This window comes from Argiope bruennichi, chromosome X2 (assembly GCF_947563725.1).
Source record: "Argiope bruennichi chromosome X2, qqArgBrue1.1, whole genome shotgun sequence".
NCBI lineage: Eukaryota > Metazoa > Arthropoda > Arachnida > Araneae > Araneidae > Argiope > Argiope bruennichi.
The window spans coordinates 65,798,056-65,825,092 of NC_079163.1; the positions used below are offsets into that span (position 1 = coordinate 65,798,056).

The 27,037-nt window shown below is 28.9% G+C and overlaps 1 protein-coding gene across 10 annotated transcripts; it reads right to left on the bottom strand.

Moving 5' to 3' along the window:
• Positions 1-1,665: 1,665 nt before the first annotated feature.
• Positions 1,666-24,874, bottom strand: LOC129959933 (daf-12-interacting protein 1-like). 10 transcript variants are annotated; one of them, XM_056072839.1, is made up of 28 exons: positions 24,697-24,874; positions 21,202-21,275; positions 20,680-20,829; positions 20,115-20,330; positions 19,557-19,772; positions 18,989-19,204; positions 18,428-18,643; positions 17,846-18,061; positions 17,278-17,493; positions 16,810-16,893; positions 16,369-16,452; positions 15,810-16,025; positions 15,342-15,425; positions 14,783-14,998; positions 14,323-14,406; positions 13,757-13,972; positions 13,277-13,360; positions 12,717-12,932; positions 12,259-12,342; positions 11,697-11,912; positions 11,238-11,321; positions 10,680-10,895; positions 10,091-10,306; positions 9,645-9,728; positions 9,073-9,288; positions 8,435-8,716; positions 7,853-8,068; positions 1,666-2,022 (listed from the first exon to the last, which is right to left on the bottom strand). In XM_056072839.1, exons 1-28 carry the CDS (start codon positions 24,754-24,756, stop codon positions 1,794-1,796), a joined length of 4,707 nt encoding a protein of 1,568 aa, XP_055928814.1. In that variant the 5' UTR covers positions 24,757-24,874; the 3' UTR covers positions 1,666-1,793. The 10 variants fall into 10 exon arrangements, with proteins under 10 accessions (XP_055928814.1, XP_055928822.1, XP_055928816.1 ...); XM_056072847.1 differs by lacking the exon at positions 18,989-19,204; XM_056072841.1 differs by lacking the exon at positions 16,369-16,452.
• Positions 24,875-27,037: the final 2,163 nt, after the last annotated feature.

Below are 27,037 nucleotides of genomic sequence, written 5' to 3' on the forward strand. Positions count from 1 at the left end.
ACTTTTTTTTTCTATTGCAGCGAAAATTTGTCAAATTAATCTCAAAGTGTGATCTCTTTGCATTTTAACAATTAACTTTTAAAGAATTCCTGTAATTAGACGAGTCCTGCTGATTGAAAACAGAAATACTTCTTTTTCTTGACTATTTGCCACTATTCTTGGTAGATGCAATCAACAAGAATGGAGTCTGTTCTTTGCTCTCTCAGACATCCTGTAGAAATTAATCAATTTTCCTTTTATCTCTCCCTTTCTTTCTGACGACGATCAAGGATACAGAAGAATCTTTCACCGGCGTCCTGGGTTCGAGTCCCGATTCGAGCATGTTTGTTCTTTATCTGTACTATCTATGAGATGTGTGAATGTGCCTCCCTGTAAAATGGGGCTGGGCAAGCGAATGTGATGCGTCGCGTAAAAGACTGATTTAATTTCTTTTCGTGAAATGACTTTTGAGGGTATATTGCGTGCCCTCAATATCTATGCTGTCATAGATCCAAGTACGTTCATTGCGGCATGCATGCCCAATTTTTTTTTTTTTTTACATTGCCCTTAGTTGGGGCTACTAAAAACAAGAGAAGGTCCCTCTCGGCTTAAATCGCTGACTTCGTCAGCGAGCTTGTCCACGACAAGTGCCATTATAAACAAAAACCGCAGAATCTTTCAAATTGTTTTTCTTTTCTCAGCTGAAGTCCAATTCCTTCATTTCTTATTAATATTCTTTCCACATTTTCACTATTCTTTGTACAAAGAAACATACATATGTAATGAATTAAAAGTTATAATTTAATATTCAATATATTAACAAAATATTCTGATTGAAGTAAATTTTTATATTAAATACTCTCATTAATGTTTATTTGTTGATAATTTACTATATTTCAAAAATTGTTATGAATCGACTTTTTTTTTTTTTTACATAAATCTCTTTAAAAAAAACTGCACACTCCAAATTAAACCTAATTTGTATCAATTAATTTAAGCATTTACAAGTAAAAACAAAAGAAAATTCATTACAAGATATTTATTAAACTATAGGAAGGGATGCTTAAAAAATTTATAGAGTCCAAGATTCATAGAATAAACTTGATCATCACTTAATTTTACATTCAAGGGTATGTAAAATAAATTATTCTTTTTAATTAATTAAATTTTTAGATTACTTTTTTTATTTAGAGAAAGTTGCAATTGGATATGCTAGATTATAATTATTGGGAAAAAGTAAATCCTTCTTATTATTTGTTAAACATTTATGTAATAAAAATTATAAGTTTGTAAAAAACAGTTTCAAAATTTTTTCCACAATGAAAAATAAAAATATTTCAGGTGTTTGGTAGCTAATTTGTAATAACAGAGCAGAGAAATAGCTGTCAGTTCATGAAATGATTGTAAAAAACATTTCAACATGAGTCATCTGTATTTAGAAGTAAGATTCTGCATTCAAACCTCAAAGTATTTTATTTTAGGCAATCAAAACTGATGCTCTAAGATTACATTCTTACTAAGCAACAATGCTTACCTACAAAAATTTATATAAAAACTTAGTTCTAATTCACTGACAGTAAAATTAACCATTATATATGTTAATAATGTAAAGTGAGATAAAACTTTTAGTTTGTAAATATTATAAACATTTTGATTACACTGAAAAATTGTTTCACAAAAACTTACTTAAAACGACAAAGAAAATTATTTTATTCATGTAAAATGGTTAGATACAGAAGTGCATTTTGATACATATGGCTGAATAGAAAAGGATGAAAAATAAGGGGGCGAAAGGCGTCGTGTAAAAGACTGATTTAATTTCTTTTCGTGAAATGACTTTTGAGGGTATATTGCGTGCCCTCAATATCTATGCTGTCATAGATCCAAGTACGTTCATTGCGGCATGCATGCCCACATTTATTTGAAAAGCAATATTCACATGGAAGGAAACATCCCTCGCAAGTATTATTCATGCAATCACATAAATCAAGCTGCGTTTCTATATGTACACCATGAGAATCAAACTTCGGTTCTTCCTCAGGCCTGAAAAATATAAGTATAATAATAAATTAATTTAAATATATGCTAGTCTGTATCAAAAGGTGACTCTGTTTGAAAGTCAGAAAATTTTAACTTTAGAACTATTTAAGCAATTTTAACTAAGAAAATTGAAAGAAATACCAGGAATCAAGTAGCAAAATGAATTCTGTGTTAAATCTAATTTTAAAACCGTTTCAAATATACAATAATAATTTCAGTATTTTAAAATTTTATTAGAAGTAACGGTTTAACAAGAAATACAGAACTATTTTGGAAAAGACTCATAATTTTAAACTATTTTCAAATGACATTGGAGTTAACACCTAGCCCTTCTAACTTCCTAAAACAACAGCATGATGCTTCATCAGCCATTTAAGCATAAGCAATTAATATCAGATCTGAAGCAAAAGTGAAAAGCTACCATAAAGTTAATAAATTGAAGACTATGAAGAATGAAACAGTTGCTCAAATTCTGCAATTGAAGTACAATATTAACAGTGTCAATGCTATTAATTTTTTAAAAAATGTAACTAATAGTTAATATACTAATATGGGAAAATGCTGCACTTTAAAATTCTTTTATGTTTGAGCTTATTCAGATTTCATATTATGAAAGCATTTAAATTTCACTGCCCTAATAGGAAAAATTAATGGAAGACTTTATCCTTTGATGACAATATACACTAATAAATCATAATACAAGAAGTAATAGTAGCTACATCTCCTACAAAGAGACAGAATACATTTTAAATGTTTCAGCTTCTCAAAGATGATTTATCAATCACCTGTTGTGAATATACAAGTATCCTGCATCTTAATGCAAATTTAATGTAATTAACTGTGCTTTATTATTCATTACTTTTTATTCAGTTACATCAATTACATATGAAAGTTTTAGAAATAAAATTTAAATCTGGAATGCACACTGTGACTTACTAGACTTTGAGTTTCATCTAAAGTCAACCTTTTTTCACTACAAGCACTTGCATATTAATTGTGGTATACTAACTGGCAAACTTTTGGCTTATCTACACACTCCTGGTACACTTTAAGACTTAACCACATGTCATTGGAAAATAAAGTAAATAGAAAAATATTACATATTTGGAGATTAATCACTGATATGTGGTTAGTACACAAGAAGCAAATATAGTATTAGAAGGAAATTAAGTGGAAGAACTAGAAAGGAATTATTTTAAATGAATGCATTTTATTGATTAACAAAAAAAAAAGGCTTTAATTAAGATAAAAATGGCATTTGATTTTATAATATAAATCTAGATAATTGTGTATTATCACATACTATTGATGAAACATGGCATCGATAGCAAACAATGGCAGAATGCGACATAGACTAAGCATTAAGCTAATAAATATTAGCAAATCGGATTGTGCCTTTAATTGGTTCATTTCTGTCCAACTTCATTCTCTCAAGAAATGGACATTATAGTAAAAATTCCAGCAAGCTAGTAAAACAGTCCACATTATTGGACATTAAAAAATGACTCATGAGCTTCAAAAATCTCTCAGGTTTTTAATATAAGAGGAAAATTTGCAAAATGTTTTTATTCATAACATGTCAGAAAAGCAAAATGGAAAAAATAAATGAATAAAATATATTAACCTTGAAAATATATTTGATAATAAATGTGATAAAATTTAATTTTTATTGCAAAATGCACTGGTGTCATCCAGTGCATTTTGTAAGGTTACCTCATTGAAGATTATAATTTGATACACCTCCAAGTAAATTAACAGGAAAAACGCTGTTTTATGTGTACTTTTTAAGAATCCAAAATCTTAAATTGTTGATTAAAATGCATATATTAATAGTAAATTTCACCAGCTTTCAAAATAATTTTTTCCCCCTTCCCTGACTCGATTTCAAATATAGAAGGCCAAACTTGCATTATAAATCTTTGTTTACTACTTTAAAAAACCTTTATATATTATAAGCTATATGCTTACATATAACCTGCAAATATACTAATATTTATCAATGAAAACCTAAATTATATATTATGTTCTATAAAATGAATGTTCATATTTATTCTATTTTTATTCCATCCCATTTCTTATCAATTATTCCATTATATCTACATGAGGCTAGAATAAATTATGTTTTTAAGTGTGACTTAGAAATTTGGGGGGGGGGGAGTGTGTGAATATCACTCGTATTGAAGTAACAATAAAATAAAAATATTCTCTAAAAATATTCTCTAAAAGCGAAGAGAAGTATGCAACAATTGAACTTACCTGATATAATAGCTAAAAATTTCTACTGATATGATAAAAAATTCTGTTTATTAATAATTAGAATTTTCCAAGACAAATTCATATGTAAGGGAAAAAAGATATTTGCCATGTATCTTGTGCTATGTAACTCAAAGTTATGCAATATTAAGAATTTGGATGAAATAAACCACAAAATCACATATTGGTTTTCATAGTAAAAAACATTGAATGCTTACTTAATAAAAAGCATTACAAAACCTTTTTTTTGGGGGGGGGGGGCAATTTATTTAACTGAGCATCAATTTCTGCAGATTTTTTCAATCAACCGTTACATTTCTCCCCTTCTTTTGTAACAATTTAGTATCCAAAGCTATTTTGCATTTGCTGGATTTTCTCTTCCTCCCCCCACCCCCGAACTTTCTAAAGCTTTATAATACTTCATATAAGCTAATTTTGTATACTGTAGCAAATCACTTGACATCAGAACATTTAAAACACCTAAAATTTTGTCATGATGTTCTTAGACCAATTAAAGAATTTATTTGGAGAGTTTCAACAGGCATAACCTTGCTGATACTAAATCCAATTTCCATAGTCATATTGCTATGTGGCAATACAAGTTGCGTAAATGTGATTTTTACAACTTCCCATAGATCAGAAAATTCTTTTTACCACAAAACTTTAAAATAGAAATCATCTATGTAAATTTTCTTGTTAAATGAATCCAACTTTTCTTTGTACTCATTTTTTAATGTTTTTGTTTGGAGGAAAATTTCATATTCTTGATAATTGCATATTCTGAACATGCAATGATAATTTATGATTTAGAATAAAGCCATTTACTTTTCAGATAAAACTGCATTATTTTTCAATTAACGTGAATTTAAACGAGATTCAGCTTTCAAAATAGCAATATTTTTGGACATGCATTTAAATACTTTTTTGAATTATTCTCCACCAATAAAAAATACTCTGCTAAAAAAGTGCCTTTCTTCAATTTCGATAGCTCTTCTAGTATTCAAATAGCTATAATCATTATAGAAATACTGGAAATCAGACTGGCCTATGCAGAAGAAAGAAGGAATAGAAAAAGGATGAGATACGCAAATAGTACAGTTTAGTTTTTTTTAGATCTATGGTGACAATCTTTTACTCCCGATATAGGGAGATCGGTAATTTTTAGATGAGAAAAGTTAAATTAAAAATTCCATGTACTTCCACAGTTTTTATGGGAAATTTTAAAATTCCTTGCATTTTTCTTGTTTTATACATGGTTTTTAAATTCCCGTGTTTTCTTGGTGTATGGCAACCTATATATCAATTTTTTTTTTTATTTAAACTGTTTTCTGTTTTTTAATTGTGTGTGCATGAAATTTTGCAATTTGAAATTAACTCTGCTTCATGAGCTACTCGCAAAGACAAAATCTGTACTTAACAGATAAACGAAACAAATTAATATTGCCTTATCATCCAGAGTTTAGTTGCATTTATAGTTTTAAGTCTCTAGCACACTAGAAAGCTGTTTTGAAATTGACTACAAAAGTTGTGCAAAATAGGCAGAGAAGAAACTGAATTAATAAAAACATACCTAAAAAACGGGTGTATTTTCCTATTTTGATTCAGTAAAAAAGATTAATGAGCATCTATCAAAGAATGATAGTTTATCTTAAAACATTTTATCTTATTGCAAAGTCAAAAAATTGATTAATTTATGTATTGTTCTGTGTATATACTTTATATTCTATTTCTTTTCCAGGATGTTAGAGCACTAATAAAAACTTTTGACAGTTTTCACATAATTTCAAATTTTAAAAACTTCTTTCAATTAATTACTTTTACATACACCAATACTTTTTAATATTTACTCATTCTTTCTAAGTATATTCCTTCCCTGTTGAGTTGATTTTAATAGGTTATTGCAATTCATTTCATATTTCATTATATTTCATCTATGATATCCATTTCTGAGATTTTGCTAATTATTTCTTTAATCTCTTAAGAGTATTATTAGCTTTGTCTTAATATGTTCAAGTTTTTATTCAACCTATGCTTCCTCCTCCCCCATCTCTTGTATTTATTCATAAATTTTTATTGTATGAGGAATCATAATAAAATAGAAAAATTGTTTTTTCTTTAAATAACAAGTTAAAAATTATTAATCTTTTAGATCAGTAGAGTATTATTACTGTCTGTGATTTTGCATATTCTCCATCTCATCTTAGAATATCAACAATTTTGTAATTATTATAAAATATTATTTTTAATAAAACCGCTTAGGAGATTTCAGTTAAAAGTATTCATAGTATATGTTTATGGTTACTTATTGGCCAATAAGGTGTGGAAAAAAAAAAAAAAACACCAATGCCACTTATTTCAATGGCAGCATGTGCCAAGCTGGCATTAAAACTGAAGTGCTTTCATTGCAAAACTAGAATATGCTTTAGACTCAACTGTGATGAACGAAAGTGCCTTTGAAGTGAACAGCACCATTAAACAACACAGGATATGTTGTCTCAGAATGGATACATTCACTGTAACTGCTCCATGTGAATGTACCTTTAATCGCCAAAAACTAGACATCTCAGATGTCATGTGTATTGTAACCAGTAATTAATCATCTAAAAAATTGTCAAAGATGACAGATTGTTAACGATAGTGATAGCCAATGGCATGTAGTTAATCTAAAACAGGGATGATAATGAATCTATATTAAAAAATTCATGCAAAGTACAGAATAAAACAAAATTTCAAATAATTTAGAATATTAATGTAATGCATGTATTAAAACTAATTTTATCAAGATTTAGTAGTTAATTTTTGAATCTGCATTAAGTTTGGATATTTCAAGGCTAAAGTTCAATGCATCAGTATTTTCTGTTTTTAAAAAAACAAATATTTTATAGTTTCTGATTTCTTGGGCAAAAACTTCTCATCAGTCAAAATTATATTACAATTAAAATAAACATTACATATCAATTTCATCAAAACAATGAAAATTGCTGTTTTACAATATGGAGCAGAGCTCAAGCTATTAAACCTGAGAATGATAATTAATTTCAAATCGTTTCTCTCAATATGTAATTAGTTCATTTGATGCATGTCTGTTTGGAAATACATTTATTTTGCTCTAAAACTATCCTTCAAGATTTCTAATAAATAAATATAACAACTAAAACAGGCTGCAATGTAAAATTCAATGAGCTATTCTCTGAAAAAAAAATCTAATTTGAAGATCGTAATGAATTCTGGTCATAGAAAATTCCAAAAAGTCCAGAGAGCTTTAGTAAAGAAAAAAAATTTAAGCTGTTAAAAAAAAATCTGAAATGCAAATTAAATCCAAAACATAAACACTCCCAATGCCTGAAGTTTTTCAGGAGTATGTGGATAATCCAAAAGTTCGACAATTGCAAGCTGTTCATACAACAGTAACTAGAAAAATATGTCTAATTCATTTTAGACAATGGACATTAAAACATTCGTTCATAGATATTTTTTTCTTGATATGAACATTACGTGATTTATATATTATCTATCAAAACTAAACATCTACTTGTACATAAATAAAACAACATAAAAAAATCTAAAATGGATTACAAACTTTTTAGCATCAGGTTCATTTGCTATAGCTCCATCCTGAGAACTTTCTTCTTCTTTGATTACAATCTTTTCAGCATCATGTTCATTTGCTTTAGCATCATCCTGAGAAATTTCTTTATCTTTGATTACAAACTTTTCAGAATCTTGTTCATTTGCTTTAGCACCATCCTGAGAACTTTTTTCATCTGCCATTCTTTCATCTTGTTCGTAACGAATTCTGGTCATAGAAAATGAAAAAAAGTCAAATGAGCTTTAGTAAAAAAAAAAAAAAAAAAAAAAAAAAAAAAAGCTGTTAAAAAAAATCTGAAATGCAAATTAAATCCAAAACACAAACATTCCCGATGCCTGAAGTTCACCAGGAGTATGTGGATAACCAAAAAGTTCGACAATGGTAAGCTGTTCATACAACAGTAACTAGAAAAATATGTCTAATTCATTTTAGACAATGGACATTAAAACATTCGTTCATAGATATTTTTTTCTTGATATGAACATTACTCTATTTGTATATGATCTATCAAAACTAAACATCTACTTGTACATAAATAAAACAACATAAAAAAATCTAAAATGGATTACAAACTTTTTAGCATCAGGTTCATTTGCTATAGCTCCATCCTGAGAACTTTCTTCTTCTTTGATTACAATCTTTTCAGCATCATGTTCATTTGCTTTAGCACCATCCTGAGAAATTTCTTTATCTTTGATTACAAACTTTTCAGAATCTTGTTCATTTGCTTTAGCACCATCCTGAGAAATTTCTTTATCTTTGATTACAAACTTTTCAGAATCTTGTTCATTTGCTTTAGCACCATCCCGAGAACATTTTTCATCTGTCATTCTTTCATCTTGTTCGTAACGAATTCTGGTCATAGAAAATTCAAAAAGTCAAGAGAGCTTTAGTAAAAAAAAAAAAAAAAATTAAGCTGTTAAAAAAAAATCTGAAATGCAAATTAAATCCAAAACACAAACATTCCCGATGCCTGAAGTTCACCATTAGTATGTGGATAATCCAAAATTCGACAATGGCAAGCTGTTCATACAACGGTAACTAGAAAAATGTGTCTAATTCCTTTTGGACAATGAACATTAAAACATTCGTTCATACATATTTTTTTCTTGATATGAACATTACTCCATTTGTATATGATCTATCAAAACTAAACATCTACTTGTACATAAAGAAAAGAACATAAAAAAAATCTAAAATGGATTACAAACCTTTTAGCAACATGTTCATTTGCTTTAGCACCATCCTGAGAACTTTCTTCATCTGTGATTCCAAACTTTTCAGCATTAGGTTCATTTGCTTTAGCAGTATCCTGAGAAATTTCTTTATCTTTGATTACAAACTTTTCAGCATCATGTTCATTTGCTTTAGCACCATCATGAGAAAATTTTTCATCTGTCATTCTCTCATCTTGTTCGTAACGAATTCTGGTCATAGAAAATTCAAAAAGTCAAGAGAGCTTTAGTAAAAAAAAAAAAAAAAAAAAAAAAAAAGCTGTTAAAAAAAATCTGAAATGCAAATAAAATCCAAAACACAAACATTCCCGATGGATGAAGTTCACCATGAGTATGTGGATAATCCAAAAGTTCGACAATGAAAAGCTGTTCATACAACAGTAAATAGAAAAATATGTCTAATTCATTTTAGACAATGGACATTAAAACATTCGACCATAGATATTTTTTTCTTGATATGAACATTACTTGATTTGTATATGATCTATCAAAACTAAACTTCTACTTGTACATAAATAAAACATAAAAATCTAAAATGGATTACAAACCTTTTAGCAACATGTTCATTTGCTTTAGCTCCATCCCGAGAACTTTTTTCATCTGTCATTCCTTCATCTTGCTCGTAACGAATTCTGGTGATAGAAAATTAAAAAAAGTTAAGAGAGATTTAGTAAAAAAAAAAAAAAAAAAAAAAAAATTAAGCTGTTAAAAAAGAATCTGAAATGAAAATTAAATCCAAAACACAAACATTCCCGATGCCTGAAGTTCACCATGAGTATGTGGATAATCCAAAAGTTCGACAATGGCAAGCTGTTCATAGAACAGTAACTAGAAAAATATGTCTAATTCCTTTTAGACAATGGACATTAAAACATTCGTTCATAGATATTTTTTTCTTGATATGAACATTACTTGACATAAATATGATCTATCAAAACTAAACTTCTACTTGTACATAAATAAAACATAAAAAAAACTAAAATTGATTACAAACCTTTTAGCAACATGTTCATTTGCTTTAGCTCCATCCTGAGAACTTTCTTCATCTGTGATTCCAAACTTTTTAGCCTCATGTTCATTTGCTTTAGCAGTATCCTGAGAAATTTCTTTATCTTTGAGTACAAACTTTTCAGCATCATGCTCATTTGCTTTAGCACCATCCCGAGAACATTTTTCATCTGTCATTCTTTCATCTTGTTCGTAACGAATTCTGGTCATAGAAAATTCAAAAAAGTCAAGAGAGCTTTAGTAAAAAAAAAAAAAGAAAAAAAAATTAAGCTGTTAAAAAAAAATCTGAAATGCAAATTAAATCCAAAACACAAACATTCCCGATGCCTGAAGTTCACCATGAGTATGTGGATAATCCAAAAGTTCGACAATGGCAAGCTGTTCATACAACAGTAACTAGAAAAATATGTCTAATTCCTTTTAGACAATGGACATTAAAACATTCGTTCATAGATATTTTTTTTTTTGATATGAACATTACTCCATTTGTATATGATCTATCAAAACTAAAAATCTACTTGTACATAAAGAAAACAACAACAACAAAAAAAAAAAATCTAAAATGGATTACAAACCTTTTAGCAACATGTTCATTTGCTTTAGCACCATCCTGAGAACTTTCTTCATCTGTGATTCCAAACTTTTCAGCATCATTTTCATTTGCTTTAGCAGTATCCTGAGAAATTTCTTTATCTTTGATTACAAACTTTTCAGCATCATGTTCATTTGCTTTAGCACCATCCCGAGAAAATTTGTCATCCGTCATTCTTTCATCTTGTTCGTAACGAACTCTGTTCATAGAAAATTCAAAAAAGTCAAGAGAGCTTTAGTAAAAAAAAAAAAGCGGTTAAAAAAAATCTGAAATGCAAATTAAATCCAAAACACAAACATTCCTGATGTCTGAAGTTCACCAGGAGTATGTGGATAATCCAAAAGTTCGACAATGGCAAGCTGTTCATACAAAAATAACTAGAAAAATATGTCTAATTCATTTTAGACAATGGACATTAAAACATTCGTTCATAGATATTTTTTTCTTGATATGAACATTACTTGATTTGTATATGATCTATCAAAACTAAACATCTACTTATACATAAATAAAACATAAAACTCTAAAATGGATTACAAACCTTTTAGCAACATGTTCATTTGCTTTAGCTCCATCGCGAGAACTTTTTTCATCTGTCATTCCTTCATCTTGTTCGTAACAAATTCTGGTGATAGAAAATTAAAAAAAGTTAAGAGAGCTTTAGTAAAAAAAAAAAAAAAGAAAAGAAAAGAAAATTAAGCTGTTAAAAAAAAACTGAAATGCAAATTAAATCCAAAACACAAACATTCCCGATGCCTGAAGTTCACCATGAGTATGTGGATAATCCAAAAGTTCGACAATGGCAAGCTGTTCATACAACAGTAACTAGAAAAATATGTCTAATTCCTTTTAGACAATGGACATTAAAACATTCGTTCATAGATATTTTTTTCTTGATATGAACATTACTCCATTTGTATATGATCTATCAAAACTAAAAATCTACTTGTACATAAAGAAAACAACAACAACAAAAAAAAATCTAAAATGGATTACAAACCTTTTAGCAACATGTTCATTTGCTTTAGCACCATCCTGAGAACTTTCTTCATCTGTGATTCCAAACTTTTCAGCATCATGTTCATTTGCTTTAGCAGTATCCTGAGAAATTTCTTTATCTTTGATTACAAACTTTTCAGCATGATGTTCATTTGCTTTAGCACCATCCCGAGAACATTTGTCATCCGTCATTCTTTCATCTTGTTCGTAACGAACTCTGTTCATAGAAAATTCAAAAAAGTCAAGAGAGCTTTAGTAAAAAAAAAAAAAAAAAGCGGTTAAAAAAATCTGAAATGCAAATTAAATCCAAAACACAAACATTCCTGATGTCTGAAGTTCACCAGGAGTATGTGGATAATCCAAAAGTTCGACAATGGCAAGCTGTTCATACAAAAGTAACTAGAAAAATATGTCTAATTCATTTTAGAAAATGGACATTAAAACATTCGTTCATAGATATTTTTTTCTTGATATGAACATTACTTGATTTGTATATGATCTATCAAAACTAAACATCTACTTATACATAAATAAAACATAAAACTCTAAAATGGATTACAAACCTTTTAGCAACATGTTCATTTGCTTTAGCTCCATCCCGAGAACTTTTTTCATCTGTCATTCCTTCATCTTGTTCGTAACAAATTCTGGTGATAGAAAATTAAAAAAAGTTAAGAGAGCTTTAGTAAAAAAAAAAAAAAAAAAAGAAAAGAAAATTAAGCTGTTAAAAAAAACTGAAATGCAAATTAAATCCAAAACACAAACATTCCCGATGCCTGAAGTTCACCATGAGTATGTGGATAATCCAAAAGTTCGACAATGGCAAGCTGTTCATACAACAGTAACTAGAAAAATATGTCTAATTCCTTTTAGACAATGGACATTAAAACATTCGTTCATAGATATTTTTTTCTTGATATGAACATTACTCCATTTGTATATGATCTATCAAAACTAAAAATCTACTTGTACATAAAGAAAACAACAACAACAAAAAAAAAATCTAAAAAGGATTACAAACCTTTTAGCAACATGTTCATTTGCTTTAGCACCATCCTGAGAACTTTCTTCATCTGTGATTCCAAACTTTTCAGCATCATGTTCATTTGCTTTAGCAGTATCCTGAGAAATTTCTTTATCTTTGATTACAAACTTTTCAGCATCATGTTCATTTGCTTTAGCACCATCCCAAGAACATTTGTCATCCGTCATTCTTTCATCTTGTTCGTAACGAACTCTGTTCATAGAAAATTCAAAAAAGTCAAGAGAGCTTTAGTAAAAAAAAAAAAAAAGCGGTTAAAAAAATCTGAAATGCAAATTAAATCCAAAACACAAACATTCCTGATGTCTGAAGTTCACCAGGAGTATGTGGATAATCCAAAAGTTCGACAATGGCAAGCTGTTCATACAAAAGTAACTAGAAAAATATGTCTAATTCATTTTAGACAATGGACATTAAAACATTCGTTCATAGATATTTTTTTCTTGATATGAACATTACTTGATTTGTATATGATCTATCAAAACTAAACATCTACTTATACATAAATAAAACATAAAACTCTAAAATGGATTACAAACCTTTTAGCAACATGTTCATTTGCTTTAGCTCCATCCCGAGAACTTTTTTCATCTGTCATTCCTTCATCTTGTTCGTAACAAATTCTGGTGATAGAAAATTAAAAAAAGTTAAGAGAGCTTTAGTAAAAAAAAAAAAAAAAAAAAAAAAAAAAGAAAAGAAAAGAAAAAAAATTAAGCTGTTAAAAAAAAAAATCTGAAATGCAAATTAAATAAAAAACACAAATATTCCCGATGCCTGAAGTTCACCATGAGTATGTGGATAATCCAAAAGTTCGACAATGGCAAGCTGTTCATACAACAGTAACTAGAAAAATATGTCTAATTCCTTTTAGACAATGGACATCAAAACATTCGTTCATAGATATTTTTTTCTTGATATGAACATTACTCCATTTGTATATGATCTATCAAAACTAAAAATCTACTTGTACATAAAGAAAACAACAACAACAAAAAAAAAATCTAAAATGGATTACAAACCTTTTAGCAACATGTTCATTTGCTTTAGCACCATCCTGAGAACTTTCTTCATCTGTGATTCCAAACTTTTCAGCATCATGCTCATTTGCTTTAGCAGTATCCTGAGAAATTTCTTTATCTTTGATTACAAACTTTTCAGCATGATGTTCATTTGCTTTAGCACCATCCCGAGAACATTTGTCATCCGTCATTCTTTCATCTTGTTCGTAACGAACTCTGTTCATAGAAAATTCAAAAAAATCAAGAGAGCTTTAGTAAAAAAAAAAAAAAAAAAAAAGCGGTTAAAAAAATCTGAAATGCAAATTAAATCCAAAACACAAACATTCCTGATGTCTGAAGTTCACCAGGAGTATGTGGATAATCCAAAAGTTCGACAATGGCAAGCTGTTCATACAAAAGTAACTAGAAAAATATGTCTAATTCATTTTAGAAAATGGACATTAAAACATTCGTTCATAGATATTTTTTTCTTGATATGAACATTACTTGATTTGTATATGATCTATCAAAACTAAACATCTACTTATACATAAATAAAACATAAAACTCTAAAATGGATTACAAACCTTTTAGCAACATGTTCATTTGCTTTAGCTCCATCCCGAGAACTTTTTTCATCTGTCATTCCTTCATCTTGTTCGTAACAAATTCTGGTGATAGAAAATTAAAAAAAGTTAAGAGAGCTTTAGTAAAAAAAAAAAAAAAGAAAAGAAAAGAAAATTAAGCTGTTAAAAAAAAACTGAAATGCAAATTAAATCCAAAACACAAACATTCCCGATGCCTGAAGTTCACCATGAGTATGTGGATAATCCAAAAGTTCGACAATGGCAAGCTGTTCATACAACAGTAACTAGAAAAATATGTCTAATTCCTTTTAGACAATGGACATTAAAACATTCGTTCATAGATATTTTTTTCTTGATATGAACATTACTCCATTTGTATATGATCTATCAAAACTAAAAATCTACTTGTACATAAAGAAAACAACAACAACAAAAAAAAAATCTAAAAAGGATTACAAACCTTTTAGCAACATGTTCATTTGCTTTAGCACCATCCTGAGAACTTTCTTCATCTGTGATTCCAAACTTTTCAGCATCATGTTCATTTGCTTTAGCAGTATCCTGAGAAATTTCTTTATCTTTGATTACAAACTTTTCAGCATCATGTTCATTTGCTTTAGCACCATCCCAAGAACATTTGTCATCCGTCATTCTTTCATCTTGTTCATAACGAACTCTGTTCATAGAAAATTCAAAAAAGTCAAGAGAGCTTTAGTAAAAAAAAAAAAAAGCGGTTAAAAAAATCTGAAATGCAAATTAAATCCAAAACACAAACATTCCTGATGTCTGAAGTTCACCAGGAGTATGTGGATAATCCAAAAGTTCGACAATGGCAAGCTGTTCATACAAAAGTAACTTGAAAAATATGTCTAATTCATTTTAGACAATGGACATTAAAACATTCGTTCATAGATATTTTTTTCTTGATATGAACATTACTTGATTTGTATATGATCTATCAAAACTAAACATCTACTTATACATAAATAAAACATAAAACTCTAAAATGGATTACAAACCTTTTAGCAACATGTTCATTTGCTTTAGCTCCATCCCGAGAACTTTTTTCATCTGTCATTCCTTCATCTTGTTCGTAACAAATTCTGGTGATAGAAAATTAAAAAAAGTTAAGAGAGCTTTAGTAAAAAAAAAAAAAAAAAAAAAAGAAAAGAAAAAAAATTAAGCTGTTAAAAAAAAAATCTGAAATGCAAATTAAATAAAAAACACAAACATTCCCGATGCCTGAAGTTCACCATGAGTATGTGGATAATCCAAAAGTTCGACAATGGCAAGCTGTTCATACAACAGTAACTAGAAAAATATGTCTAATTCCTTTTAGACAATGGACATTAAAACATTCGTTCATAGATATTTTTTTCTTGATATGAACATTACTCCATTTGTATATGATCTATCAAAACTAAAAATCTACTTGTACATAAAGAAAACAACAACAACAAAAAAAAAATCTAAAATGGATTACAAACCTTTTAGCAACATGTTCATTTGCTTTAGCACCATCCTGAGAACTTTCTTCATCTGTGATTCCAAACTTTTCAGCATCATGTTCATTTGCTTTAGCAGTATCCTGAGAAATTTCTTTATCTTTGATTACAAACTTTTCAGCATGATGTTCATTTGCTTTAGCACCATCCCGAGAACATTTGTCATCCGTCATTCTTTCATCTTGTTCGTAACGAACTCTGTTCATAGAAAATTCAAAAAAGTCAAGAGAGCTTTAGTAAAAAAAAAAAAAAGCGGTTAAAAAAATCTGAAATGCAAATTAAATCCAAAACACAAACATTCCTGATGTCTGAAGTTCACCAGGAGTATGTGGATAATCCAAAAGTTCGACAATGGCAAGCTGTTCATACAAAAGTAACTAGAAAAATATGTCTAATTCATTTTAGACAATGGACATTAAAACATTCGTTCATAGATATTTTTTTCTTGATATGAACATTACTTGATTTGTATATGATCTATCAAAACTAAACATCTACTTATACATAAATAAAACATAAAACTCTAAAATGGATTACAAACCTTTTAGCAACATGTTCATTTGCTTTAGCTCCATCCCGAGAACTTTTTTCATCTGTCATTCCTTCATCTTGTTCGTAACAAATTCTGGTGATAGAAAATTAAAAAAAGTTAAGAGAGCTTTAGTAAAAAAAAAAAAAAAAAAAAAATTAAGCTGTTAAAAAAAAAATCTGAAATGCAAATTAAATAAAAAACACAAACATTCCCGATGCCTGAAGTTCACCATGAGTATGTGGATAATCCAAAAGTTCGACAATGGCAAGCTGTTCATACAACAGTAACTAGAAAAATATGTCTAATTCCTTTTAGACAATGGAATTAAAACATTCGTTCATAGATATTTTTTTCTTGATATGAACATTACTTGATTTGTATATGATCTATCAAAACTAAACATCTACTTATACATAAATAAAACATAAAACTCTAAAATGGATTACAAACCTTTTAGCAACATGTTCATTTCCTTTAGCTCCATCCCGAGAACTTTTTTCATCTGTCATTCCTTCATCTTGTTCGTAACAAATTCTGGTGATAGAAAATTAAAAAAAGTTAAGAGAGCTTTAGTAAAAAAAAAAAAAAAAAGAAAAGAAAAGAAAATTAAGCTGTTAAAAAAAATCTGAAATGCAAATTAAATCCAAAACACAAACATTCCCGATGCCTGAAGTTCACCATGAGTATGTGGATAATCCAAAAGTTCGACAATGGCAAGCTGTTCATACAACAGTAACTAGAAAAATATGTCTAATTCCTTTTAGACAATGGACATTAAAACATTCGTTCATAGATATTTTTTTCTTGATATGAACATTACTCCATTTGTATATGATCTATCAAAACTAAAAATCTACTTGTACATAAAGAAAACAACAACAACAACAACAAAAAAAAAATCTAAAATGGATTACAAACCTTTTAGCAACATGTTCATTTGCTTTAGCACCATCCTGAGAACTTTCTTCATCTGTGATTCCAAACTTTTCAGCATCATGTTCATTTGCTTTAGCAGTATCCTGAGAAATTTCTTTATCTTTGATTACAAACTTTTCAGCATCATGTTCATTTGCTTTAGCACCATCCCGAGAACATTTGTCATCCGTCAATCTTTCATCTTGTTCGTAACGAACTCTGTTCATAGAAAATTCAAAAAAGTCAAGAGAGCTTTAGTAAAAAAAAAAAAAGCGGTTAAAAAAATCTGAAATGCAAATTAAATCCAAAACACAAACATTCCTGATGTCTGAAGTTCATCAGGAGTATGTGGATAATCCAAAAGTTCGACAATGGCAAGCTGTTCATACAAAAGTAACTAGAAAAATATGTCTAATTCATTTTAGACAATGGACATTAAAACATTCGTTCATAGATATTTTTTTCTTGATATGAACATTACTCCATTTGTATATGATCTATCAAAACTAAACATCTACTTGTACATAAAGAAAACAACATAAAAAAAAAAAATCTAAAATGGATTACAAACCTTTTAGCAACATGTTCATTTGCTTTAGCACCATCCTGAGAACTTTCTTCATCTGTGATTCTAAACTTTTTAGCCTCATGTTCATTTGCTTTAGCAGTATCCTGAGAAATTTCTTTATCTTTGAGTACAAACTTTTCAGCATCATTCTCATTTGCTTTAGCACCATCCAGAGAACTTTTTTCATCTGTCATTCTTTCATCTTGTTCGTAACGAATTCTGGTCATAGAAAATTTAAAAAAGTCAAGAGAGCTTTAGTAAAAAAAAAAAAAAAAAAAAAAAAAAAAAATAAGCTGTTAAAAAAAAATCTGAAATGCAAAGTAAATCCAAAACACAAACATTCCCGATGAAGGAAGTTCACCAGGAGTATGTGTATAATCCAAAAGTTCGACAATGGCAAGCTGTTCATACAACAGTAATAGAAAAATATGTCTAATTCATTTTAGACAATGGAATTAAAATATTCGTTCATAGATATTTTTTTCTTGATATGAACATTACTTGACTTATATATGATCTATCAAAACTAAACTTCTACTTGTACATAATTAAAACATAAAAAAAAATCTAAAATGGATTACAAACCTTTTAGCAACATGTTCATTTGCTTTAGAACCATCCTGAGAACTTTCTTCATCTGTGATTCCAAACTTTTCAGCATCATGTTCATTTACTTTAGCAGTATCCTGAGAAACTTCTTTATCTTTGATTACGAACTTTTCAGCATCATGTTCATTTGCTTTAGCACCATCCCGAGAACATTTTTCATCTGTCATTCTTTCATCTTGTTCGTAACGAATTCTGGTCATAGAAAATTCAAAAAGTCAAGAGAGCTTTAGTAAAAAAAAAAAAAAAAGCTGTTAAAAAAAATCTGAAATGCAAATTAAATCCAAAACACAAACATTCCCGATGCCTGAAGTTCACCAGGAGTATGTGGATAATCCAAAAGTTCGACAATGGCAAGCTGTTCATACAATAGTAATAGAAAAATGTCTAATTCATTCTAGACAATGGACATTAAAACATTCGTTCATAGATATTTTTTCTTGATATGAACATTACCTGATTCATATATGATCTCTCAAAACTAAACATCTACTTGCACATAAATAAAACATAAAAAAAAAACTAAAATGGATTACAAACCTTTTAGCAACATTTGCATTTTCTTTAGCTCCATCCTGAGAACTTTCTTCATCTGTGATTCCAAACTTTTCAGCATCATGTTCATTTGCTTTAGCACCATCCTGAGAAATTTCTTTATCTTGGATTACAAACTTTTCAGCATCATGTTCATTTGCTTTAGCACCATCCCGAGAACATTTTTCATCTGTCATTCTTTCATCTTGTTCGTAACCACGTCTGGTCATAGAAAATTCAAAAAGTCAAGAGAGCTTTAGTAAAAAAAAAAAAAAAAAGCTGTTAAAAAAAAAAATCTGAAATGCAAATTAAATCCAAAACACAAACATTCCCGATGCCTGAAGTTCACCAGGAGTATGTGGATAATCCAAAAGTTCGACAATGGCAAGCTGTTCATAGAACAGTAACTAGAAAAATATGTCTAATTCCTTTTAGACAATGGACATTAAAACATTCGTTCATAGATATTTTTTTCTTGATATGAACATTACTTGACTTATATATGATCTATCAAAACTAAACTTCTACTTGTACATAATTAAAACATAAAAAAAATCTAAAATAGATTACAAACCTTTTAGCAACATGTTCATTTGCTTTAGCACCATCCTGAGAACTTTCTTCATCTGTGATTCCAAACTTTTCAGCATCATGTTCATTTGCTTTAGCAGTATCCTGAGAAATTTCTTTATCTTTGATTACGAACTTTTCAGCATCATGTTCATTTGCTTTAGCACCATCCCGAGAACATTTTTCATCTGTCATTCTTTCATCTTGTTCGTAACGAATTCTGGTCATAGAAAATTCAAAAAGTCAAGAGAGCTTTAGTAAAAAAAAAAAAAGCTGTTAAAAAAAATCTGAAATGCAAATTAAATCCAAAACACAAACATTCCTGATGCCTGAAGTTCACCAGGAGTATGTGGATAATCCAAAAGTTCGACAATGGCAAGCTGTTCATACAATAGTAATAGAAAAATGTCTAATTCATTCTAGACAATGGACATTAAAACATTCGTTCATAGATATTTTTTCTTGATATGAACATTACCTGATTCATATATGATCTCTCAAAACTAAACATCTACTTGCACATAAATAAAACATAAAAAAAAATCTAAAATGGATTACAAACCTTTTAGCAACATGTTCATTTGCTTTAGCACCATCCTGAGAACTTTCTTCATCTGTGATTTCAAACTTTTCAGCATCATGTTGATTTGCTTTAGCACCATCCTGAAAAATTTCTTTATCTTGTATTACAAACTTTTCAGCATCATGTTCATTTGCTTTAGCACCATCCCGAGAACATTTTTCATCTGTCATTCTTTCATCTTGTTCGTAACCAATTCTGGTCATAGAAAATTCAAAAAGTCAAGAGAGCTTTAGTAAAAAAAAAAAAAAAAAGCTGTTAAAAAAAAATCTGAAATGCAAATTAAATCCAAAACACAAACATTCCCGATGCCTGAAGTTCACCAGGAGTATGTGGATAATCCAAAAGTTCGACAATGGCAAGCTGTTCATACAACAGTAACTAGAAAAATATGTCTAATTCCTTTTAGACAATGGACATTAAAACATTCGTTCATAGATATTTTTTTCTTGATATGAACATTACTTGACTTATATATGATCTATCAAAACTAAACTTCTACTTGTACATAAATAGAACATAAAAAAAACTAAAATGGATTACAAACCTTTTAGCAACATGTTCATTTGCTTTAGCTCCATCCTGAGAACTTTCTTCATCTGTGATTCCAAACTTTTTAGCATCAGGTTCATTTGCTTTAGTACCATCCTGAGTACTTTTTTCATCTGTCATGCTTTCATCTTGTTCGTAATAAATTCTGGTCATAGAAAATTCAAGAAAGTCAAGAGAGCTTTAGTAAAAAAAAAAAAACTAAAAAAAATATTAAGCTTTTAAAAAAAAAAAAACCTGAAATGCAAATTAAATCTAAAACACAAACACTCCCAATGCCTGAAGTTCACCAGGAGTGTCTGGATAATCGAAAAGTTCGACAATGGCAAGCTGTTCATACAACAGTAACTAGAATAATATGTCTAATTCATTTTAGACAATGGACATTAAAACATTCGTTCATAGATATTTTTTTCTTGATATGAACATTACTGTATTTATATATGATCTATCAAAACTATACATCTACTTGTACATAAATAAAACAACGTTAAAAAAAAATCTAAAATGGATTACAAACCTTTTAGCATCATGTTCATTTGCTTTAGCGCCATCCTGAGAACTTTTTTCATCTGTCATGTTTTCATCTTGTTCCTGAAATAAATTGATGAAATAGTAAAATTATTTATTTTGCAACTTTTGAGAAATTACTAATTTTAAATATTATTACTCAAAATGGAAGAAAACAAAAATAGAATTTTTTATGACTAGAAAACAATATAAAAATTAATTATTGTTGTGAAAAGCTAGGAGAAATGAGACAATTGCATAGATATCTAAATAAAAGATTAGAATATATTTCTAATTTCTCCATTAGAAAGAGAAAATATGGCCTCTTGCTTGATCCTAACTCGTATGCTATTGATAATATTATTTGTGTTTAAAACACAAAATATGATTTTCATGCACTTCATCAGAAGTAAATACAAATTCATGCACTTATACAGAAGTAAATGCAAATTATTATTTTTTTTTACAATCTTATGATTTGTAAAATAAAGATATGTTAAATGCATAATAAACTCAGAGTTTATAAACCAACAGTCAAATTAAATTTAAACGTATTATGCTTTATGCGATATGTATTTTAAAAGAAAAGAGGGAGAAAAGGGATAACATCAATGAGAGAGAAATGCTATATGCTTGATTACATTCAAATACATTGTCTTAATAGCTAATGATTAAAGCTTTTAATTTCTCTTAATGTTGTTTCATAAAATAAGTTGCTGGTGTGTTGCCATGTAATAGAAAATCTATCATTTAAAATTTATTAAAATGTATAAGCTAGTATATGTTGTTATTTGATATAAAACAGACATATGTATATATTTTAAATAATATAATGTACAAGAAAAAAGGCGAGCTTCCATTAACCAAAACCAAAAGTATTGAATTAAATTCCACTCTTTTTAAAAAATTTACTTAACAGCACCAGTGTCTTTAAATAAGTTTTGTTATTCTTCACTTTTGTTAATAAATGTATCATATAAACATGAATTCATACTGTAGATGATTCTGTATCATTTCACAGAAAAAAAAAATATGTTCTACCTAAAACTAAGTTTAACAATTTCAGTTAAGGGAAATTCTACTGTAAATATTATAAAGAAATATGCAATATAACAAATATTAAATAATGAAAAGAAAATGAAGTCAAGTTATAAAAGTTATTTATTAAAACTTTTGTCACTATAAATTTTTAAAAAAAATTAGAATTTCATCTTTTTTATACAAAAATGCCATGAATATGGAAGAAAAAGCTTCTAGAAGGAGAAAAAAATATATTAAATAATTACATACTTCCATCAGTGGTATTGGTTATTAAAGAAAATAAAGGTTTTTATATATGCGACAGCACAAATGAATATTTCAAAATCCCCTCTTGTTCGGTGTGTCCAAAACCATAAATCATTGAATGAAAAGGATATTAAAATACATTATTTATTAATTATAATTTTCTTAATCTTGTCCCATACCTCCCTCAGTTAAGGGAGGTGTGGGTCAAAAATGTTATAATTTTTAACTAAACAAATAAAAGCTAGTTGTTTGTATTTTGCTGTTAATATATTTTTTTAAATAAATTAAAGAACATACTATTTCGTTTTTATAAATATGAACGAATGAAGTAAAAGAAGAAAAAAAAATTGAAATCTGTCCCAATCCTCTCAACTTTCCTCTACTGTTAAAAATATATAACAGATAAGAAAGAAGTTGAAGAGTTTAGAGTAATTTTTTTTGATATGGAACTAATAAAAAAAGTAATTTTAACGGGCAGCATAATACCTTTATATTGATTAGCAAATAAATATAAGTGCTCTTTGGTACATTTCACTAAATATCTGTAAATACTATTTAGTTCAAATATACAGTAGGCAAAATGATTATTTGTACACCACTTTTTTTTAAAGTTTTAGAAACATATAAGCAGCTATTTTATTCATTGTGACGTGTGAGCGTGAGTTTGTTGTTTATTTCTAAGTAAACGAAAAAAATATTTTGAAATAATTGAAAATAAAATCTAAATCTTACGAACTTGAAAAATTTCTTGCAAAAAGTATATTTGTACACCTATATCTCTGGTAAGTATTACTATCATTTCATGTCATTTTTCACATTATAGTTAATTTTTTGGATAGTTTGTATTTTTTAAACATTGAAAGTTATCTTTTTTAACAGTGAAGGTCACTCGCAGAGAAAAGTTGAGAAATGGTCACGAAATCAAAAGAAGTCTCTTTAGACACGAGAACTCATATTGTTAACCTTAATAAAAGTGGAAATTCTTATCGCGAAATTCAAAAGATGGTTAAGTTACCCTTTACAACTATTGGTTACATCGTAAGAAAATATAAAAATACTGGACGCATTGAAAATGAACGCAGGACAGGCGGCCCGAGTAAATTAACTTCAAGAAGTAAACGAAGTATTGTTAAAGCAGCTATTAGAAAACCACAAATTTCTGCTCAGAAAATTGCAGATGACCTTCTCGCATCTTCTAACATTAGAATGACCGCTCAAACAATAAGAAATATGTTACATAGTGCTGGTTTAAAAGGCAGAACTCCGAGAAAAAAACCAATGATCTCTGAAGTAAATAGAAAGAAGCGTCCAGAATTTGCTATGAAATACAAAGACAACCCGATGGACTTCTGGAAAAAGGTTATTTTTTCAGATGAGAGCAAGTTTGAAATTTTTTTATCCCCTAGTATCCGAAAAATCTGGCGAAAAAATAAAACAACCCTTGATAGTAAAAATGTACTTCAGATCCTGAAACATGGTGGTGGAATTGTGATGGTTTGGGGCTGTGTAGCTCATTGCGGTGTCGGAAAATTACACTTTATTGACACAAAAATGACAGCTTTAGGTTACATTGATGTGTTGCGCCATAACTTATTAGACAGTGCTAGAAAATTGGGTATCGGTGACACTTTCTTATTCCAACAAGATAAAGATCCAAAACTCACTGCAATAGTTACTAAAACATGATTGCTTTATAATGCGCCAAGACGCCTTGAAACTCCACCACAATCCCGGGTTATAAATCTAATTGAAAATTTGTGGATGCTATTGGATGCTCAAGTCCGAAAAAAAAATATTACAAGTAAAAATAGTTTGAAAGAAGCACTCATGGAAGCTTGGGAAGAAATAGATCAAGAAACCACAAAAAAATTAATAGTATCAATGCCAAGACGTCTTGAAGCAATTGTAAAAGCCAATGGAATGCATAGAAAGTATTAAATTTCTATAAAATAATTATAATTATGCTTAAAATTTGTCACTAAGTAAGTGTACAAATACTCTTTTTGTATAGTTTTTATAAAGTTTTATTCATTAATCAACTAAAGTTTATGCGATTGTTTTTTTCTTGATATTTTATTATTATTTTACCTCACTAGAATATATTTCTGCAATTTTAACTTAGTTACCTTATTTTATTTTGCTATAATATTCCAAAATTGAAGTGTACAAATAAACATTTTGTCAACTGTATATATATATATATGCATTCCGTACTGACCGGTTTCTTTTTTAACTCAGGATCCCCCAAAGTCATAGGTCCTGGATTTGCATCAGCCATGTTTAGAGAAATTAAAATGATGTTAAATTTTTCTACAAATACTATTTGTTTATCTTAATCTTTTTATTTCAATCAAATATTAAAAGAGCGCTATAAAGTACGCTTACTTCAAAACCGATTTAACGCTTTTTACAATGGTTGAGTTGTACATGAACTACAGCTATTTTATGAAGAATGTTAAATTTAAAATAATAAAACAATATCAATGAAAAAATATAATTTATTTCTGTATTATATTTAAGTTTTTTATTGCTAATGGGACACTGAAATACTATTTTCAATGTGAATACGAACAGAAAATATTTATTCTTTTACAATTCTTAACTGTCGGTATGCGCTTTTTGAAATAATCTGAATTATTAATTTAAATATCTTCTGCAATGGAATTCCTTACACTTTTCGTAAATCTTTTTCTGATCTGATGGTTTCCTTGATAATTCGTTATGTCGCTTATTGTTCAAGAACAGAGGCCAGGTGAATGGGATGGCAGGAAGAATTTGGCACCTGCAGAATGAATGAAGCGTGAGTGGAATATGTATACTTTTTTTACGAGTTGATGAAGTAAGGAAAAAGATGCTTGTTTGAAATTTTGTATGAAGAATGATTTAATTACTTCTTCCTTCGTTCTTTCTTTTCTTTTGATTATCTATTGTCCCTGTTATCCCCACAGTCCTTATGTTCAATGTGCTAGTGAAGCTACTAGGATCCGGCTCCCGTTGCTTACAAAGCTGTAGGATTATTTTGAAGTTAAAAAATTCTGCGCGGAGCCTTTTTCCGATGCCTAGGGGATCCCATGTTTTAAATTTTTTTTGTCAATAAAGAGACCGGCACAGCCGGTTTGCAAAAGTTCCTTATTTCAAAATTGTAAAGGTAAGCAGCGGGTAGTGATCGTAGCGCCATCTTTTATTCATGTCATTCTAAAGCGCTAGCTATCTACTTTCCCTAATACAATCTATATTAATACTTCTCCCGGGGAATCCCCGTTCTGTGTATACGTGCTCTAAGTAGTGATGTTCCGATAGTTGATAGTGTAATAAAGAGTTTATTTTTCGAATAGCGATGAAATGCTTTATACAACACTCTACATGAACATCACCACAAGCGATAATGACACTAAGGGTCAAAAAAAAAAAAAAAAAAGGCAGGGGAAAAAAGTGTCTTTTCAGTTAAAAAAACTTATCAGTAAAGATCAAAATTTTAATGCAGAAAGTAGTAACCATAGCTGCGTGGCAGAATTGTTTGTGTGGTTCGCCATTTTTATTGGGGAATAGGTATCCTTGGTATAGAAAGAGGCACAAAAAGTACTATTTTACGAAATTAAATTATCGCAGCTGCGAAATTGTTCACCATCAAGATAAACATAATGGGAGAAAAATTTTTTAAATATTTTCAATAACAGTTAAGTCGAGGAAGAACTTCTGTGACTTTATAAGCAGAATATTTTGGAGAGAAAAACTGTTCTTTCAACGATATTTACTGTATGTGTCATCGAACTGTACTGCTGAAAGTATTTGAATGAAATGCAGCTTACAATTTTGGTTGCATGCAACGTCAATAATTAAGTTTGCAAGCGAGAAAATCTTTCAGGTAATTGCTCTATGCACCATGGCAAAACCAAAATAGGAGTGCTGGCGTGTAAGTATGAGTTGTTTTATCGTAGTAAGAATAAGATATCGTATCTAGTGTACCCATTTTAGATTTTCTTCCGTTGGTTAAAATTGTCTATCCAATGCATATAATTTATTCTAAAAAGAGCCATTATGTCTTATGTCGAGGCTTGAGTTGTAATTTGTGTCTTAATTTCAATCGTTTACATTTCTTCATTATCCTTCTGGAGATTGAAAATGAAGATGTAAGGTATCCGACTAGGTTCGGAGGCGAATTTTTTTTAAATTATAAATTAACATTTTTTTTACTGTATCAAATAGCTAAAACATACTTAAGAAGTCACTGTTAAAAGAAAAAAAAACATTCATTGCCTTTTATCACCATTCAACAAAACTGCTTATTTGACGAAAATTTACCATAATTTTCAATGCGAATGAAAAATAGAGTATGTTAAAAAAACAATGGAAATATTTAATTTTTATTTCACCTGTATATAACCCAAACTTCATAAAACGTTACAGACCACAAGGTAAGAATTATTTTAATAAATAAAAAATTTATGAGCATTTGAAGTTGCGGTTAATAAGCTTTTGTCAAAATAGGTCTATGTTTTGAACTTAAAATGCCTGTAAAATATGTCTAAATGAAGCTACCTTAAAATCCTATTACATCT